This window comes from Vicia villosa, linkage group LG2 (genome assembly GCF_029867415.1).
Source record: "Vicia villosa cultivar HV-30 ecotype Madison, WI linkage group LG2, Vvil1.0, whole genome shotgun sequence".
Taxonomy (NCBI): Eukaryota; Viridiplantae; Streptophyta; class Magnoliopsida; order Fabales; family Fabaceae; genus Vicia; species Vicia villosa.
In genome coordinates, this window is record NC_081181.1 from 196,405,769 (window position 1) to 196,425,722 (window position 19,954).

General features: G+C 31.8%; 3 protein-coding genes across 3 annotated transcripts; 1 reads left to right on the forward strand and 2 right to left on the reverse strand.

Moving 5' to 3' along the window:
• The first annotated feature begins 360 nt into the window (after nucleotides 1-360).
• On the forward strand, nucleotides 361-2,613 carry LOC131647844 (squamosa promoter-binding protein 1-like). The gene is made up of 2 exons (XM_058917662.1): nucleotides 361-727; nucleotides 1,952-2,613. The coding sequence occupies exons 1-2, from the start codon at nucleotides 414-416 to the stop codon at nucleotides 2,154-2,156; spliced, it is 519 nt and encodes a 172-aa protein (XP_058773645.1). The 5' UTR covers nucleotides 361-413; the 3' UTR covers nucleotides 2,157-2,613.
• Nucleotides 2,614-11,363: 8,750 nt separating this feature from the next.
• LOC131651021 (secreted RxLR effector protein 161-like) lies at nucleotides 11,364-11,938 on the reverse strand. Its single transcript, XM_058920707.1, has 2 exons — nucleotides 11,932-11,938; nucleotides 11,364-11,833 (listed from the first exon to the last, which is right to left on the reverse strand). The coding sequence occupies exons 1-2, from the start codon at nucleotides 11,936-11,938 to the stop codon at nucleotides 11,364-11,366; spliced, it is 477 nt and encodes a 158-aa protein (XP_058776690.1).
• A 2,761-nt stretch (nucleotides 11,939-14,699) lies between these two features.
• Nucleotides 14,700-18,009, reverse strand: LOC131653478 (probable protein phosphatase 2C 39). The gene is made up of 5 exons (XM_058923625.1): nucleotides 17,796-18,009; nucleotides 16,379-16,627; nucleotides 15,901-16,177; nucleotides 15,129-15,283; nucleotides 14,700-15,056 (listed from the first exon to the last, which is right to left on the reverse strand). Exons 1-5 carry the CDS (start codon nucleotides 17,826-17,828, stop codon nucleotides 14,919-14,921), a joined length of 852 nt encoding a protein of 283 aa, XP_058779608.1. The 5' UTR covers nucleotides 17,829-18,009; the 3' UTR covers nucleotides 14,700-14,918.
• Between the last annotated feature and the right edge of the window lie 1,945 nt (nucleotides 18,010-19,954).

Below are 19,954 nucleotides of genomic sequence, written 5' to 3' on the forward strand. Positions count from 1 at the left end.
TTAATGATAGTTTAATACAACATTCATATTTCTCGAACCAAAGAAACGGTCTTTTTCAAAAAAGACAAAATATCAACGGGTTTCACTCAGAAAAAGAAAATATCTCGTAGACACATTGGTAATTAGTAGACTTGAAGTAGATTAGTATAAATTTGATTAAAATCAAATGATTTATATCTAAATTTGTTATTTTAAATCATAAAACAAAAAATAAAACCTATATTTAACTTAACCATCAAATCTTGATCAAAGGGTCACTAAAACTTCAATTGCGCAAATGTGTGACTTTTGTCACTTTTTGTCTCTATACTAATGTGGGGGCCTAATATCTTCTATATTTTTTCTCTCTATAAATTCCCCTCTTACTCCATTTCTCCTTATAATCATAACTCACGGTGGAAGCTAAGAGTACTATGGAGATGAACCAAACATCACTTGAGAAAGTGTGGGAATACAACATAGTTGAAGAAATACAAGATGAAGAAGAGAAAGAGGATGATGGTGTAGAAAAAGATGAGAAAAAGAAAGGTGTTTGTGTGAGTGGGAGAAAAGGGCCTAGTAAAGGAGGAAGATTTTCTCCACCTTCCTGTCAAGCAGAAACTTGTCAAGCTGATTTAACTTTTGCAAAGAGGTACCATCGTCGGCATAAGGTTTGTGAGGTTCATTCCAAGGCACCTGCTGTGGTGGTTGCTGGACTGAGCCAGAGGTTTTGCCAGCAATGTAGCAGGTGTTCAATCTTCATCTCTCACTTTCCTCTAAACTTGGTTATGCTACTGTTCTCATATATATTGCAATTTGCAAAGGTTTTATAAGAGAGTATTTGTGAATGAGACACCATACAAATAATATATTCTCGGATATGAAAATTATACTACCTAGATTGTTTTAAACATATTTTACTTAATACACTTGAGATAATCATACACACTGTTAACTCAAAGTACATAAATTAGTTATATTTTAATTTTAATTATGAATTTAATTAATAACTTTGTAGACTGAATTAATCATATTTTGCAGATGTCATACATAATTACATATCATATACGTGTGTCCTTAAACCATTTTTCAATTTATGATACAATGATGAAAATGATATGGATATCTATTCAATTTTAAAAAATTATATAAATTTATTTTATTATAAAAACTTGTCATATTTAGATCATTGTATTTTGAGTTTTTTTGGTAAACTTATTAACAGTTTCAATTTAACAATACAAGTTTTAATTTAAAATCATGAGTCTCTTCTCCATGACATTTTAAAGTTTTGAAATTCGACCAGTACAATTCCGTAACGCAGTAGTTTGCATCGAACAACTATTACAATGATTATAGTGTGATTTAAAATCACTAATTGCAATAGGAATCACTTCGAACAATTTTTTTCATATTTATTGAGTTGTTTTCATTAAAAATCAAAATTTTCAAAATCCAATAATTTAATTTTCTTATGATATAATAAAAAAATTTAACTTTAATCTTATCTCAACATTATGCTTATCTCAAGTGTATATTTTAAGTACCTCCTTGCAATTGTAACAACTCACAACCGCATTTGTATCCGCAAGTGCAATTTAAAATCATACTTAAATCTTTAAGAAAAATGCTAATCGTTAAGAAAAAAAATAAGAAAGACAAGAATAAATCTCAATCATTCATTGTCACTACACTCCATGATTTTTATTGAAAAAAATTAAATTTAAAATAAATTTAAAATTTTCCTATAGTAAAATGACATGTGTCCATTCTTACATTTCTTCTCCAATTTATTTCGTAATAAATAGCATTACTCAAACTTTAAATGTTATTATTATATGGCAAAATCACATATTAAAAAATTGAACACTATTGTTTTTTGTTTTTTTTAATCTTTTTCACTATATTATGCCTCCCAAACAAGAAATTGTTCTATTCATTTACCATAGAAACATGTGATGAGTGTGTACAGGTTCCATGAGCTTGCGGAGTTTGATGAAGCGAAAAGAAGTTGCCGTAGACGCTTAGCGAAACACAATGAACGACGTCGTAAAAGCACTGCCCGAACTTGCAATGAAGGAAGCAATACTGGTCAGCAACATGATGCTGGTGACTGGAGAAATATTCATATGAACATTACAGGGAGTTCTGGCCACGAGTATTTGAATTTCAGATGAATATTCATATTTTCAATATGCTTACACTCTTCTGTCATTGATTTCTTGCATGCCAAGGCATGTAAGGAAGACCTTTTTTATTCCTTTTTTACGTATGTATGTTTCCGTGTGGCTTTTGAAGGATTTAAATTAAATTCATAGATAAACTTATAACATATTTTTATAATAGGAATAAGATTAGATCATGAGCGGAAGAGGACTATACTTATTGTCTGTGGTAATAATTTAATGGAACAATACTGAAATAGTTAAACAAGACAAAGACCTTTTATTGAACTTAACCGAAGGATTTAACCTATTACGATTTATTCCCAATTAAAATTCATTAAACAATTTATTTAATATTTAGTGACATTTAATCAAAATATAATTTATTAATAATTGATTATGTCTATCTATAATTTATCAGCTAAATAATTAAATCAACAATCTCCGACTTGGTGGACAATAATTCATTATTTAATAAAAGTAATTAATTTTAATACTAAAATATATATTATGGTCAAAACACTAATTAATAAAAAAAGAAGTGCGTTTCAACACTCTAGAAATTATATCTAATAAGAAAAACAAATCATATATTTTGAATATATCTAATATATGCACATTTTCATAAAGAATATTGAAATTGAGTAACAATTAAAATAAGATAAATATTTATTATAGAATGATTCAAATTTATGAAAATGCTAATGTAATCTCTATCTAATCCAAAATATCACAAAACTTACTCAAACTAATATAAAATATCATGCTCATATTCTATGATTAATGATTATGATAATCACTTTTCTGTTATAAAACTAACTAAAATAATAAAGATCAAAGAGAGGTAGAGAAGAGAAAAACAAAATTATATCATCTTCTTTCAAGTGTGCTTTACATTGTAATATGGGTCTCTATTTATAGGACTCAAGGGAGATAGAAAATCACACATATTAAACACATATTAAGTATGGAATAGGAAGATGAAGAACATGGAGATGGATGGACATCCACTAACATAAATATTCATAACACTCCCCCTTGGATGTCCATTAAGGATATGCCTCGTTAAAACCTTACTAGAAAAAACCCCGTGGGAAAAATTCTAGTGAAGGAAAAAGAGTACAATATCCTTTGAATGTGAATTGCCTCGTTAAAAACCTTACCAGGAAAATCCAATGGGACAAAACCATGGTGAAGGGAAAAAGAGTGCAAAACATATGTATTTCTCCCCCTCATGCAGACATTTACATGTGAGACGATATTCTTTGTAGTTGTTTCTTAAAATGTCTTCTTCGAAGTGACTTCATGTAGTGGTAATAGTAATGCGGGATTTGATGAAGTTGTTTCCATGAGTTGTTTCATAGATCTCCATGAAATGGTTGTACCATCACATGTAAACAAATAGCCTGTTTCTGATCTACTATTGTGAGAATCTGACAAGTAACCAACATCTCTAAGATAACGAAGTATATGTTTGACTCCGTTCAAATGTCTTCATGTAGGTGAATAATTGTATCTTGGTAATAGATTGACCACAAACGATATATCAAGACGTGTATAATTAGCAAGGTACATTAGTGCTCCAATTGCACTAAGATATGGTACTTCAGGACCAAACAATTTTTGTAATCATTTTCTTGAGGCCTGAAAAGATCTTTCTCTACATCTAATGATATAACAATCATTGGAGTAGACAACGAATGAGATTTGTCCATATAGAAGTGTTTCAACACTTTTCTATATAATCTTCCTGGTGTACAAATATTCCATTGTCCAAATTCTCAATTTGTAAGGCTAGACATAATTTTTGTTTTTCCTAGGTCATTCATCTCAAACTCTTTCTTTAAGGAATTTATAGCTTTTGGAAGCTCTTCAGGAGTTCCAATAATATGTATCACATTCACATAGATAATTAGTATTGCAAATTATTTTCCACATCATTTTATGAAAATACAAGTACAAATTGAATTATTTGTATATATTCATCATTTAGTAAATATTCACTGAGGCGATTATACCACATGCATCCAGATTCTTTCAACTCATACGGAGACTTGTTCAATTTGATGTAGTAATTTTCTCGAGATCCATAATTACGTGCCTCTGGTATATTGAACCCTTCAGGGAGTTTCAGGTAAATGTCACTATTAAATGAACCATATAAATAAGATGTCATTACACCCATCATGTTCAAATTATGCCCTTCATGTGTTACAAGGCTAATTAATTATCAAAAATCGACTGAATCCACTACAGGTGAATATATCAAAATCAATCTTAGGTCTTTATGAAAATCATTGAGCAATAAATCAAACTTTATATCATTCTTATTTTTCTTTTTCACAAAAACTCATTTATATCACATTAGTTTCACATCTTGAGGTGTTCGGACTACAGGTCCAAAAGTGAGTTACTTGTAAAGTGAGTTTAGTTCTTCAATTGAATATATTTATTTTGGCCAATTCTCACTTAGTCTACAATCTTTAATAGACTTTGACTCATGATCCTCGTTATCATTGATCACTTTTAGCGCTATATTGTATACAAAGACATTGTCAATATTGACTTTATTCAGTTATCTCAATTTCGGTTCCATTCCATTTCATCAATGACATAATTTATCGAGATCTCTTTATTTCATATTTCAAGTACTTGATTTGTTCTTCTGGAACTGGAAATTAAATTAGATCAAAGTGCTCTTAGCATTTTCAAATCCTCACTTGGTTCATTTTTAGTTTCTTTTCTTAGTAGAGGACTTTTAACATTGGAACCGACTTTCATACCACGCTTCAGGCGCATCAACAACTCATTTGCAATATTATATTATCCAATAAGAGAATCCACTTTGAGTGGAGTATTATCAGCTGCTAATTTATTTCATAAACTTTGCAAATGAATAATATTTTGAACTTTTGGTTCATATTGATTTGTACGAGGATCAAGACAACAATTTATTTTAAATTGTTCATTTGAACTTCTTGTTCATGATTTTAGTTGTTCATTTGAACTTCTTGTTCATGATTTCAGCTGCTTATTCCCTCCCCCTAATATTTGGAAAATTAATTTATCAAGTGATAATCAACATACTGGGCTGCAATCAAGTATTTGATTATTTTCTCAAAATATATCCTCAAAATTGAGAGTCATATTAATTATATTTTTCCAATATTCTTTCGTGACTCATCTTAATGTATTATATTGGAGCAATTGGAAGATACACAACACATCCAAATATTCACTTAGATGAGAAATAAAAGAATAAATTAGGGAGGACTAAGATATAGTATACTGTTGGCTTAATGCGAATAAATATCTTAATATCATACTTTGGGAGTTTCAAATATATAATTTAAAATTGATGATCTCATAAGTATCAACCATATAATTAACTTTAGACGTCTAAAGAATGGATCTTCGGGTCCATTTTCTTTTTATGAACATATATTACATGATATTCAATATCAATTTTAATAATATATGTGATACTTATACAGGAATTTCTAAAAAATCCAGAAAACAAGATCTTAGTCTAATTAGTTGAGAAAATAATTTCACAAACTTCTGGTTGTGAGTAGAGACATATGCATGATATTTTAGTCGATGCAACAATTAGTGTCATAAAATCGTAATTTCTCAAATTTTTATTTTCCTTTAGAAACACACAAAAATTGACTGGATTGAAGAAACTTCTGGTTCTTCAATACAAATTATCCGCGTCATATTAAATCCGAGATGACCCAACCGGTTTTACCAACGACACATTTAAGTGTAATTTGTAAACTACAGGTTTACAATGACATGTGCTTCAATTGTACTAATATAAGTGTAGTACAAGCCCGGGAAAAAAAAAACGGTAGCTTTTCTATTACCCATTTTCTGTCCAAATTGTGTTGTGTAATACAAAGATATTCGATACCTCCAATATAAGTCAAAACCAATATAATACTATTTCATTATTAAACACTTTTAATCAAATACATTCATATCGATTAAGAAAAATAATTCTTTAAGTAATTCTCTTGAGATATCTTAACATTAGTTTAAGAGAGGTTTTTTTTTGTATAGTTCTTCAGGAACTCAATCACAATCACAATCTTTTTTATAGTTCTTCAGAAACTCAATCACATTTTGTAGTTCTTCAGGAACTCAATCACAAATCGTTTACTAATAAAAATAATAATATTTATAATCCTTCTGGGATGCACGTTATTCATGCAATTCTTCAGGAATGCATGAAAATTACAATTGTTGTTTTCTTATAAATTGAACAATCATTCTTTAAGTAATCCTTCAAGGATGCTTCATGAACTTATCGATGATAGACAACTTTAAAATATATAATTGTGTTAATTAAACAAAATTTCCAATGAAATCTTATACAAAAAAATAATAGAATAGCATGCTAAAATTTAATCTATAAGATGAAGAAAAATCTTAAAAACTTACTCGAAAGAGAAGAAACATGATTATGCAAATTGATCATAAAATCGCTCACACGGTAGAGTTTCGTGCTGATAACGTGTTATAAAACTAACTAAAATAATAAAGATCAAAGAGAGGTAGAGAAGAGAAAAACAAAATTATATCATCTTCTTTCAAGTGTGCTTTACATTGTAATATGGGTCTCTATTTATAGGACTCAAGGGAGATAGAAAATCACACATATTAAACACATATTAAGTATGGAATAGGAAGATGAAGAACATGGAGATGGATGGACATCCACTAACATAAATATTCATAACACAAATTAAAAGTTATAAAATATCACAGGTTTAAGAATAATAATTATATATAGGTAGAGCTGTCAAAATGAGTTACTCGATCTTAAACGGGTCAGTCCTGACGGATTCAGGACTTTTTAGAGTTGTGCCAAAAAAGCCCTGTGTAATATGGGCTTCATATTTACTACCCGAGTCCGGTCCTAGATGGCCTTCGGACTACCCGGTCTTAAATATATGGGCTTTTTTACTTTAAAAAATTAAAATAAAATCTCCATAATATTTATTATAAATAAAATTAAAAATTATGTTATTTTAAACATACTACATTTTTAATACTATATTATCTCTTATAAATACTATAATGTGTTTCTAAATACAAGATATGTCTAAATTGTATAAAAAAATATTAAAATATTTATTATAAGAGAAAAATTAATATAATACGATGAAAAATGTTTATTATTAATGTATAACATTTAAAAGAGAAAGATTGAATAGAATAGAGATAAAATTAAGTGAAGTGAGAAAAATCAATATGCTATTTCGAAGTAAGATAATATAAATATAAATATATTTTTTTAAAATTTATAATTATGTGGGCCTAATGGACTACCCACGAGACATATGGGCTAGCCCTAATGGGAAGTAGACTTTTTAGGGTTGAGCTAAAAAGGCCCTAAAAAATATGGACTCTAATTTTAAGGCCCAAGCCCTATAATTTTTTGGGCCTAGTGGGCCAACGCATATGGGCTAGCCCATTATGACAACTCTATATATAGGCATAGCCTATTACAAGAGGAATTATTTTTAATTGTAAGTGTTGCACTAAAAATAGTTAATTGTGCCAATAAAATATTGGGTGCAAGTGTGAGTGGTTAAGTCTCACACGGTTATGAATGAGTGGAATATTGGATTTACAAGAGACTCTTTTTAATCCTTTAACTCTTGATCAATTTTGGTTCCTTAATTTTAAAAGGGGTGAATTTGACCCTTTAACTATTCAAACAGCGCCACGTTATTCATTTTTGTTTGTGCTGTTAGTCAAAGTCAAAATAGAAGACCACTCGGCATACACCTGGCGCTAGGGGTGGCATAATGGGACGCACGCCCCGCCCACCCCGCCTTAAGCCTGCCAAAAAATGAGAGGGGCGTGCAAGCCCGCCAAGTGAAAATGGGCTTAAAATCAAAGTCTATTTTTTATTTTTAAATTTCTTTATTTTGATTTAAAAAATCCACAAAGCATATCCAAAGATCGATTTCAATAGCAGATTCAAAAATCGGGTTTCAAATTCAACGATCCAAAGAACAATTTCAGATCCAAAAAGGATCAATAAATCAGATTCAAAAATTGATTTGAGATTTCAATTTCAAAAATCGATTTCAATTTCAAGAACTTAGCTGCTTCTACAAAGAGTGATTCTCTTTTTCCTAAAATTGGGTTATGAGCTAAACAAATTAAGAAGATGGACAGTAATTAATAGATCAAGATCTTCATTTTCTTAAATTTTATTTGGCTTAAATGCAGTTTTGGCTCTTCAAATTTTTCAATTGCTTGATTTTGGTCCCCTAAGTTTCAATTGCTTGATTTTGGTCTCTCAAGTTTTCTAATTGCTTGATTTTGACCCTTCAAGTTTCAATTGCTTAATTTTGCCCCCCTCAAATTTGCCCCCTTTTGCATTTGATAGTCCCCGAATAATATGTAGACTAAACTTCTCTTTTTTTGTTACTTTTTCTCTTCTTTTTTTTTTAATTCTACAATTATATTTTTCTTATTTTTTAATAGTTAAACCTTGAATGTAATATCTTGAAATTTTTAAATATTTCATTCAACATATGCCTAATGGAAAATTTTGATAACATAAAAGATAACCACTAACTAATTAAAGTAACAAACTATATGGCCAATAACTCCCTCATATTTAAGCTTAAAGTTCCAAAGTCTAACAATTCTTTTGAATATATAGAATTTCAATCTTTTTATAAGGGATGTTGTAGGCTTGTCCCTATATTTTAAAATAACTTTGTTAAAAGATTCACACTTGTTATTGGCTAAAGAGTCTTTTATTTTCATTAGCTATTGGTATATTTTTTTGTTGTCAAAATAATTTACTATTAAGTATACGTTGATTAAAATATTTAAGACTTTCAAGATATCATGTTCAAAGCTTAACTATTACAAAGAGAAGAAAAATAGAATTATAGAGAATAAAATTAGAAAAAAAGAAGTAAAAAAAAAAGAGAAAAAGTAAAAAAAAAAAAAAAGAAGTTTAGTCTACATATCACTAATGGACTATCAAATGCAAAAGGGGGCAAACTTGAGGAGTCTAAATTAAGCAATTGGCAAACTTCAGGGTCCAAAATCAAGCAATTAAAACTAGGAGGGTCAAAATCAAAAAATTGAAAAACTTGAGGACCAAAATCAAGCAATAGAAATTTGGGGGACCAAAATCAAACAATTGGAAAATTTGGGGGGCCAAAATTACATTTAAGCCTTTTTATTTTTATGAATGACCAAGAATAAGGGAAATGACTTAAATGAAGTTGTTTAAAGACATAAGGGACTACATTGGCCTCTTTTAAAATTGAGGGATCAAAATGGACACGGAGGTAAAGTTAAAGAACCAAAAAGAGTATTTTGCCTAAGTTAAATAATTGTTTTCACAAAAATTGTATTAACCTCATACAAGGGCAAGGTGATTGCACTTGTAAATTCATCGTAGCAAGTGTGTAATGATATATTGACGGTGCACAATGCGCGAATGATTGATTTGTGTGCTAAATTGTAAAGCTAAAATGATAACTAATAGTTAACAAATACAATTATAAAACTAATTAAGTTCCTCTTTCGAATCGTCTACCCTAGATGTGAGAATTCTCTTCTTCAACCTACAATGACGTTGTTTTAATTATGACATTTTACATAACAAGGAATTACAACCTCGTAACCCCCGTATATTCGAAGTCTCCAATAAAAAGGCAAACCGTTTAGGAAGAAGATACCATATATGTACTGGTAATCTTTAATCACAACAACTAGGGTTTTATGGCACGTAAAATAAGAAGATAGTTTTACAAAACACATAATTACAACTTCACAACCCACCATATCGTAAGAGTCTCCAATTGCAAGGCGACCCTCTCAGTGGGAAGTAACCCCCATAAATTGAGAGTCTTCAATCGCACTGACAAAGGTTTTTTAGAGTCTAAAACTCGACCAACATTTGATACTAATCATGTCATAATTGAACTATCATTAAAATATTATCATTTTACCAATAAGATGAGCAACTCATTGTTAAGTCTCAGTTGCCATCAAAATTTGTTGGGGAGTCTGGGAGAGTCGGGAGCACCAATAGGAATAATGCTCCAGGATCACAAGAGAGGGAGACACCACATCTTAACCCAAAACTTTAAGGTGTTAGGTAAATGGATCATCTCTCTTATAAATCCAACATTCAACTCATTCATAGGCAATGTGGGACTTTAACCACCCAAATTTGCACCCAACATTATCTCCCACAAGTGTGAGTTTCCCATATCTTATAACAGGATCCTACATTAGATCTAGCTCCCACTCCCCCACCAACCGAACCACGGCTCCAATACCACTATTAGAGAGTCCGGGAGAGTCGGGAGCACCAATAGGACTAATGCTCTAGAACCACAAGAGAGCGAGAGAGACATCACATATTAACCCAAAGCTCATTTACCTAACACCTAAAGACACAATAACAGACCAATACACATCAGATATAAAATTCCCCACACTTGTAGGAACCTTGAGGATCAACAAAAAATCTAAGACAACAAATTAAAAATAACCACACAAAAAACACTGATATTTTTAAGGTAGAAAACCCCTTAATATGAGAGTAAAAACCATGATTCGTCGATACCAAAGAAATGTTGGAACATACTAAATTATTTAAGGCGGATCAATGGTGAATTAGGTTTATTTAGAGAAGATGAAGTTTAGAGAGTTGAGAGAAAATAAGAGAGAGAAAGAGAGAGAGAGAGAGAGAGAGAGAGAGAGAGAGAGAGAGAGAGAGAGATTGAGGGTGAGAATATAAATTGACATTAACAATAATAGGGAACATTGAACCCTTTATATACATCAAGTTACAAAATAATTAGGGAGCTAAAAACAATTAAAACAGAAAAATAGAAAAACTACAACTAACAGTGGTAACCGGTTACCCTATATGTGGTAACCCGTTACACCCCATGCAAATTCTCTTTCTGTGCCTCAGTCCAACAGGGTAACCGGTTACCCCATATGTGATAACCGGTTACACCAACTGAAATGCCAAAAATCAGTTTACAACACACCACCTCATTTCAGTTGGTCCAAGTCCAGCATGTTCAAGCTCATCTTCAACCTCTTGAACACCTCATTTGTTACCCCCTGGGTTAAAAAATCCGCCACTTGTTCCCTACTTCAAAAATACCCCAATTGTAACTTTCCATCTCTCAGAAGCTCCCTCAAATAATGAAACTACATCTGAATATGCTTTCTCTTTCCGTGTGCAATTGGATTCTTCGCATGGTTAATCGTAGAAACATTATCAATAAGAAGTGTAGTAGCCTCACCCTCATTGCTACCCAACTCCTTTAATAGGTTCATGAGCCACATGGCTTGGCATTCACACAACGATGCTGCAATATACTCGACCTCATAAGATGAGAGTGCTACCACCAGTTCCTTTTTCAAACACCAAGAGATTGGTGTCTTACCAAACATAAATATGTATCCAATTGTTGACTTTCTATCTTCCTTATCACCAAACCAATTGGAATCGGTAAAACCATGAAAATCAAATTTTTGGCTCGTATCCGATGCCGAAAAAAGAATTCCACAACCAAGAGTTCCTTTGACATGTCTAAGAATCCTCTTGATCGCCGCTAAGTGAGACACCTTCGGTCTCTCTATGAACCTACTAGAATTATCGACACTGAATGCCAAGTCTAGTCACGTATTGCATAAATACCACAATGGTCTAATCAATCTCCTATATTGAGTTGGATCCACATCTTGTTCATCCTCACTCTTTCACAGCTGCAACCTGTCATACTCTAATTTTTTACCCTAATAATCCTCAATCATATTGTATTCATGCAACTCATCAAGATCATAATCTTAGCGAGGCTCTTAGCTTTGGCCCTCTCTAATCTTGCCTTTGAGAGATCACCAAGCATCCATGTTTATTTATCTTGTGAATACATGTCTGTTATACTAACAAAAATATAAAAGATGTTTTGTTTCTCTTCATACTTTGTTCATTGTAGGTGTTGAATCAATGGAATCCATCTCCTATCCTAAATTAGGGTCTTGAGGATCGATTCTCAATCAATTGCTCATTCATGGAAGCTTAATGGATTAAGTTTCAAATGAGAATTCTCATCATGAAAGTATCATTTCTTGAGCATCTCTTAACTTCATTTGATCAAGTTCACCTCAAGATCATGTGGCTTGATTCATCAAGGAAGTACATAGGTTCATGTGTTTATTTACATGTCTTCTTCAACAAGTTTCATCAAATTATGAGCCTCATCATCAAGTGTGCTTTAAGATACAATTATTTCAAGGTCCTCTGTATTTCTTCATGCCTTATATTGCAAGTAAAGTTCAAAAGATTCAAATTTAATTTAAGGTATTTGACCTAATTTGGCAAGTTCTTGATCTTATGGTCAAAAGGTCATAAATCTCTCAATTTTTAACATGTTTGAGTACTTCTTTTTTCAAATGACTCTCTTTAACATCATCAACAACTTCTCTTCACAATTCAAGAGGTAATTTTGTTTAGAAAGTCATCAAACATGTGAATATATTATAGGTCCCTCTTGAAAAGATCAAAGAATTTTGTGCCAACTTAAAAAGATCATAACTTGTTCAATTTTCATCATTTTGAGCCCACTCTTTTTCACAATAATATTGAGTGAGTCTACTTCAAATCATCTTCAAAGTTCAAAAGAAAATTTTGAGTAGAAGACCATGAAAGATTACAAAATATTATAGGCCATCTATGAGGTTTTTAAGGAAATTTTATCAACTTCCAAAGACCATAAATTGCTCATTTCTCAACATTTTTTAGTGTCTCTTTTTGCTATGAACTCTTCTTGATGTGCTCTTCAAATCATCTTCATGGATCAAGGGATAAATCATTGAGGAAGACCTTGGAATTATGCAAAACATTATAGGTCACTTTGAAGAGACTTAACTTTCAGCTCAATTATCCAAATCAATACTTTCTTTGCATATTGTAAAGCTTGAGGGAAAATCTTCCAAATGTAAAAAAGAATCATGCCATAAAGCCTCCTACATTGTGAGTTCTGCATTGATGAACAAAAGACCTTGAAACTGAAAATCCACCATGATCATTCAATTTCATTTGAAACTTGTTTGATTGGGCGAATTAAGGTTCAAATTTTATCTAAACATGATTAGCAACCTTCCAGAAGATGATTAGTGCTTCGAAACTCAAGTTTTGGCTGTGTTTTGAGTGAATTGCAAGTCATACATTTCATGCTTCGACCTTCCCAGGAATTCATTCATATGCTAATCATTTCACACGCTTCTTGATTCCATCAGATCCCCTATAAATAGAGGATCATTCTCCTCTCATTCCTGAAGCTTTTGATAGCCAAAACACCTCTGCCAAGATCCCATTCGAACTCTTAAGCTTAAAACTTCTTTTTTCATTTCAACACCTTAATCACTCAAATTCTCTATTCAGTTAGCTTCCTTGACCTTCATTGAAGCTAACCAGATCATTAGCAAGCCAAATCGTGCTTCCATTGAAGCTTACCGAGACAAGTTTCAGAACAGATTTTCTCAACTTTGTTGTATTAGAAATCTCCATCAATTCTACTCAAACCTGTGGCTAACATGAAGCTCTTGACTCACTGATTACGGTTGTTCAGGAGCTCAAGAATGGTGTGTTGTATCATGTAAAGTCAAACCTTGGTGAAAAATATTCGTCGTTTATTGAATTTACAATGACAGTGGTTGTGGTATATTTCTATTAGGAGACTAATTAGATTGCTAATGTTTTGGTCAATATAGGTTGCTATAATATTGTTTTCCTTGAGTATTCTAAGCATGCCTTAGATGTTGATGTTATGTGTATTACTATCCTTAAATTGATCTATGTGCAATCTCTATTTTCGAGTTTTGGTCATCTTTATTATCGAAAAGATAGAAACATGAGTTTAGCATTAATATTTATTTTTTATTTTTATGTTTGAAATTGAATTTGATTTTGATGTTAAAAAAATTTACAATTCAAAACTAAAACTTATATTAGCTATTAGAATTTTTAAAACAGCAAACTAGCTTGAAGAAAGCCTATAACTTTACAAATTTTAGTTTTTAGAACCCTAAAAGAAATTTTGTCCATTGAGTTTTTTAAAATAAATATTCTAAATATCTGTATAGATGCTCATTCGAGAAAATTAATTATTAAATCAATTATTAATTAAAATGTTCAAGGAAAAAACTTCTTTCAGTAAATAACTAATTAAATAATTAAGTATGGAAGTTCAAAAAATATGAAAATAATTACTTCCCTTTGAATTATTCTCATGTATAAATAACACTTCATCTGTGTTAGATACAGCAATTTGGATATATTGTATAAAAGTAGATAAAATGGTGTCAAACATTACCCTTTTGTGCAAGCATGTTTATAGTTGATATGCTTATGTTTGCTATAAAACTATCACCCTCCTTCCAATTTTCAAGGGATGCTATTAAAGATAAATTCCCAGTTTGTTCTGAAAATTTTTCTTTGTAACAAGAAACTTATAAGGTATAGTTCCTCACATAGATCACTGATATTGACCAAACTTCTTAATATACACACAAAGTAAAATGTAGTTTACATCTTTTCCATTGTATTCAAATAAAATATCCTTTCAGTTGGTTTGTATGTAGGACTCAGAAAAATAACACAATCTTATGGCAATTAAGCTTAATAATTATTACAGTATATATTACACTTGCATGTTTATTAATCAAACTTTACTTGAAGAAGAGTCTTGTGAATTATGATCACTGAAGCTTCACAACAATGCACGAGATATCGTCATTGCTTTTCCTGTTAACCGCTTCTTCAGTGAGACGCTTAGCTGAAGACCGAGCATCCTTTATATCTTTGATACAATTAACCGCTTCTTGATTCGACATTACCTGGAATTATATATGAAACAGATTTAGAGACTGGTTAATTTAGCATCATGCTTCATTTGATCAAAGACTGACCTTCCATAATCCATCACTGGCTAATATAATGAACTCTGCATCATCATTTATTTTCTCCACTGTCACATATGGCTCTGAACTCAAGTGTTTCTTCAAGCTTTTGTCGCCAAATGCCCTCGACACTGCCAACCGTCCATCAACTCGCGGAACGTCACCTGAATTGATGACAGAATATGTATCCTTAGTGCTGAAAAGAATTCTATACTGTTCTAAGTGAACTTTTTCTAAGTTACTCATCTAGATCAGAAATGCATCGAAAATCATAAGCTCATTTAGCGACAAATGCCACAGCGCAGGACCGAATGCAGCAACAAATGCCACAGCGCAGGACCGGATGCAAAATTGTAGTATAGTAAATAGACAAACTGGCCCTCGAAATGGTATGCATTGATCTCACATTGACCGATGATGTGACAGATTAACTGAATATGCCCCCCTCTACATTGATCTCAAAACAATGTCACATGCCAGTAATCAATCTTCTACACAATTGCAATTATTGAAAAAATGTCTCATAGATGACCTAAATTTCATAGGCAAACTAGTTCATGGTGGCCTGACAAACATTAATGTGGGATGAACATGCAATGTATCTTGTTTAATTAAAATGTTGCGTCATAGTCTGCGCATCATAAGTGAACGAGGGACCAGTTGTAATGTTATTTTACAATTTCAGGGATGTGTTTTTCACTTTACAAAAACTATAGAAGAGTTTTACAGATGCATACAATAAGATAAAGCAAAATTATAAACAATGTAAAATATATCATACCTGGAAATCTTGATACGAAACCACCTCTATTTTTGATATCCTCGTGTTCTGTGGTTGGCTCATGATCGACCGAGAGTTGTTTGGCCACGCCTTTCTTTGATAAGACAGCCCGAGAGTCTCCGATATTAGCTACTATTAACTTCTGACCGTTAATCAATATTGCAGTAACCGCGGTTGAACCCCCTCTACCCAATTCACCTGACTTCTCTAAAATACTAGAATCGGTTATACTATACGCTCTCTTGACAGCATCTTCAGGTTCTCTCCAGAAGTCAGGCTACATGGGAAAAAAAAGGACGGTTGGACTTGTACTACAGATGGAAACCATATTCATTCATGCGACTTGAATTAACGTTATGAATTGTTCAAGTTGATTTTTCGAGAATCTGCAAGCAGATCTGTCTGAAAACTCGACTACAGTTTACGAATCATAGAAAGCAGTAGACAAGTTAAGAAATAACCAATAAAGGGAAGTTACCTCTTTTAAGATATTATCGAACAAATGAGACTGCAAGTAGTTAGGTACATTGTGACCAGCATGACCATCAAAGATTGCAAACAAGCCTAATTCATGGTTATCAATTTGCTTAAATCTGGCAACAAGATAATCCTCCATTTCATGATATGATTTTCCCTTAACCAAGTGAAAGCCGTGAGTTATGTGTTTCGACATCTTGCTCTTACCTTTCCCTGAATCAGGGTCTGATAAACCAAACCCGACTTTTTCCTGCAATCAAAGTGCTATAATGTCAAATGACAGTCACAAAATTGACTAGAATACCAAGCGAGGGAAAGTAGACAGAAAGATTTGCACACTTTTATAAGCTAATGGAGGTCATAACCATAACCATCTTCTCCTAAGGAGGTGCATTCAGTTAATAAATTCTGAATATTGTTTGCCACAAACAAACTGAAATGTTCTGATCAAATCACCCGAAAATTTCACCCTCTTCATCAAATTAACAACAAATCTATCAAAATTAGCAAATAACTCTTCCAAATTTCCATCTTCTACAGAAAAAAGGAAGAGAGAACTATTATCTTTTACAATAACTTTAGCAAAATCATTTTTATTCTATTTTACTATCAGCGACCAGCACATACACAAACAAAACGCATACGGTGTGTAAGGGGGAAGTGTAAATATGGAGAAGATCTCAAGTCCCACTGGTTAGACATATCATAGAGTCTCTAAAGAGTGACACTCCTCCCTTTACAAACCACCGGTTTTATAAGGATGAGATACACCAAACTCTACTAGTGGAGACCCAGAATCAAACTCAGACACTCACACTCACAGAAAATGTCTGCACATTGAAATTACTAGGTTGTAACAACTAACACAGAAACAACTTTAGTAAAATTCTTGATAACATCATTGTTTTGTAATTTTGTTAAAGCGGTGATACAAACTAACCTGGGACACTAAGCCTCAAGAAGATGACATCAAAACTTGAGAAGTGGATTCAAAACCAATATATAGATAGCAACCCAGTTAGTGTCTAAACAAAGCCTTCAATTTGAAGAATTCACACTGATGGGTGTTAAACACAATTTAACATAATCTAGTATACTATATTTTTCTGACCCATTAACAAGATACATAACAATTCTTTTGATAAATTTCCCTACAGATCAGGGCTAGTTGAAAGGTTCCACCTTTAGTCAAACACAAGTCAAAGTGAATTAGAGAAGAGCAAACACAACAGAAAAACACAAAAATTACACAAGAAAACTAATAGGGTTATCAAATAAGCAATTAAAGAAGTCCATTGAATCAAATTGATGAATATTGGTAACAACAAATGAATTTCTCAGCTTATGATATTGAAACATTGAATTGGATAATGATAATAATAAAGGGAGTGAAATGAAGGATCTGTTGATATATATACCTTCATCTTATGAAGGATATCTCTGGCAGCCATGAGTGAATGGTGTTGATGAAGAAGGAAAAAAAAATAGTTGAGTTGACTTGACTTGAGAGTGTTGAGTGGTGAATGAATGAATGATGAAGATGGTGTACAATAATTATTTATGGCCTCCACAGATTGAAAAAGACAACCAACTAGACCACTTTTTCTTTTCTTTTTTATGGCAACTTACTAAAACTGTTTTCTGGTTTACTTTTACACTACTTTACGCCTTCCTCCAACCAAGTTTATGTCAAGTTTTATCTTTCGCAGCAAGTAATTTGTCATATTAAATATAGACAATATTTCTCTGAGATGGAACTGAAATTTAGTTTAACAAGTTGGACTTCTGTGCCTTTTTCAGAAATCCACATGCCACCCCTTTTTTTATAATTGGCACCTCTCGTATTTTTTTAATCTAATTTTATCTTTGTTGAAAAATATTGAGATATCAATAATTTTCGAAAGAAATATCCGGTATGCACTGTCAAATTTCTGGTACAACATATCCGAAATTTCAGTTATAGTCATACTAGAAATTTTAGTTAATTTGAAATTTCAGATACATATCGAAAATTTCAAATTTATGGTATCATAGTTTTTTTTGCAAGAAATACAGGAAATTTTAAAAAATCAGGTAATTTTTTCAAAATTTCTGATACATCATACCGGAAATTTTAGTTAATTTGAAATTTCCGGTACGTACCAAAAATTTGAAATTTATGGTATCACAATTTTTTTTGTAAAAAATACCAGAATATTAGAAAAATCCGGTAAAAACTCACGAAAAATTTTAAAAATCCGATATTTTTTCGAAATTTCTGATATTCCCCCCAAATTTTCGGTAGAAACGTATATTTTTTAAGAATTAGTGACTTTAGCCAAAAGTATAATAGTAAAAGCATAGCTCTGGGAGGTGGCATGTTTAACTTTAGAGGTGGCATTTAGATTCCTCTCAATTTTCACGTATCAACAAATATATATATTTGTTATATTTGTTGATGAATTTAATTATCTGTAGTTATTTCACTTATTTGAATTTTTTACTAATATAACTCATATTTTTTTAAAAAAATTCAAAATAATTCACTTTTTAAAAAAAAATTCAATGTACCTTACTTTTAAAACAAAAACTTAGAACGCGGAGGAAAATAGGTGCCTAAACCTAAAATTCAAGAGGTGGCGCTAAATGGATCGGCGCTTGCACCTAGTGTTGTCAACTCAATTGGTGCATATATGTTAAGTCGTAAAGGTGGCGCTAATTCAATTGGCACCAATGTCTGGTGTGTTTTTGGAGACACACATTGGTGCCAATTGAATTTGCGCCACCTTTGCAGCTTAACACATAAGCGCCAAAGGGGTTGGCAACACTAGGTGTATGCACCAATCGAATTGGCGCACCTCTTGAATTTTAGGAGCAAGTGCAAATTCGCCTGCCACTCGTGTTGTGTCCCCGTTCTTTTTTTTTTTTTGAAAGTGGGGTAGATTGGGAATTTTTTTGAAATATGGGTTATATGGTAAAAAATTATGGTTATGTCTCGCATTAATTAAAAATAGATTAAATGTTAAATATATAAAAATTGACTCGTATTTAATATTTTAATGTTATAGATTGAGATGTGATGTCGAGGTTTCATTCAATCCCAGATGATTAGCTTATTGTTTCTCTCAGCACCTTCAGACTCCCCAACAAATACAATTAAAGTCATGATTATATATGGTGAGGGAGCGAAAGTGAGATCTTCCATTTCAGTCACTCAGTTTGAATTTGATAGTTTACATTTTCTTTTATTTTTTTTAATCATTTTGTATTACATATCCAAGCTATTTAAATTGTGTGTCTTATGGGATGATATGATATCTAACTTTAACTTATATATCAGAAACATTTCTCCCTTTGTTGAACTTAAGTTCCATATAATCTGTCTTACTTCTGCTTATGTAAAAGTCGTGTTTCTAAGACTCGTCTCCAACCTCTCATTTAAATCTTTTTTTGACTCTCCAAGTAAGACTATATTATTTGCAAAAAGCAAACATCTCAGTCTAGCTCTTGAATGTATTTTGTGAGCACCTCCAAAATTAAAGTAAAAAGGTAGGAGTTTAAGGTTGAACTTTAGTGCGATCCTATCATAATGGAGAAA

What these genes read in the sequence shown, in the direction of transcription:
- LOC131653478 (XM_058923625.1), bottom strand. Translation starts at nt 17,828, where the DNA reads ATGGCTGCCAGAGATATCCTTCATAAGATGAAG. An exon ending in ATATCCTTCATAAGATGAAG is followed by an intron (nt 16,628 to 17,795) that starts GTATATATATCA and finishes CTTTGATTGCAG; the next exon opens with GAAAAAGTCGGGTTTGGTTT. An exon ending in CCAGTGATGGATTATGGAAG is followed by an intron (nt 15,057 to 15,128) that starts GTCAGTCTTTGA and finishes ATATAATTCCAG; the next exon opens with GTAATGTCGAATCAAGAAGC.
- LOC131647844 (XM_058917662.1), top strand. Translation starts at nt 414, where the DNA reads ATGGAGATGAACCAAACATCACTTGAGAAAGTGTGGGAATACAACATA. An exon ending in TTTTGCCAGCAATGTAGCAG is followed by an intron (nt 728 to 1,951) that starts GTGTTCAATCTT and finishes GAGTGTGTACAG; the next exon opens with GTTCCATGAGCTTGCGGAGT.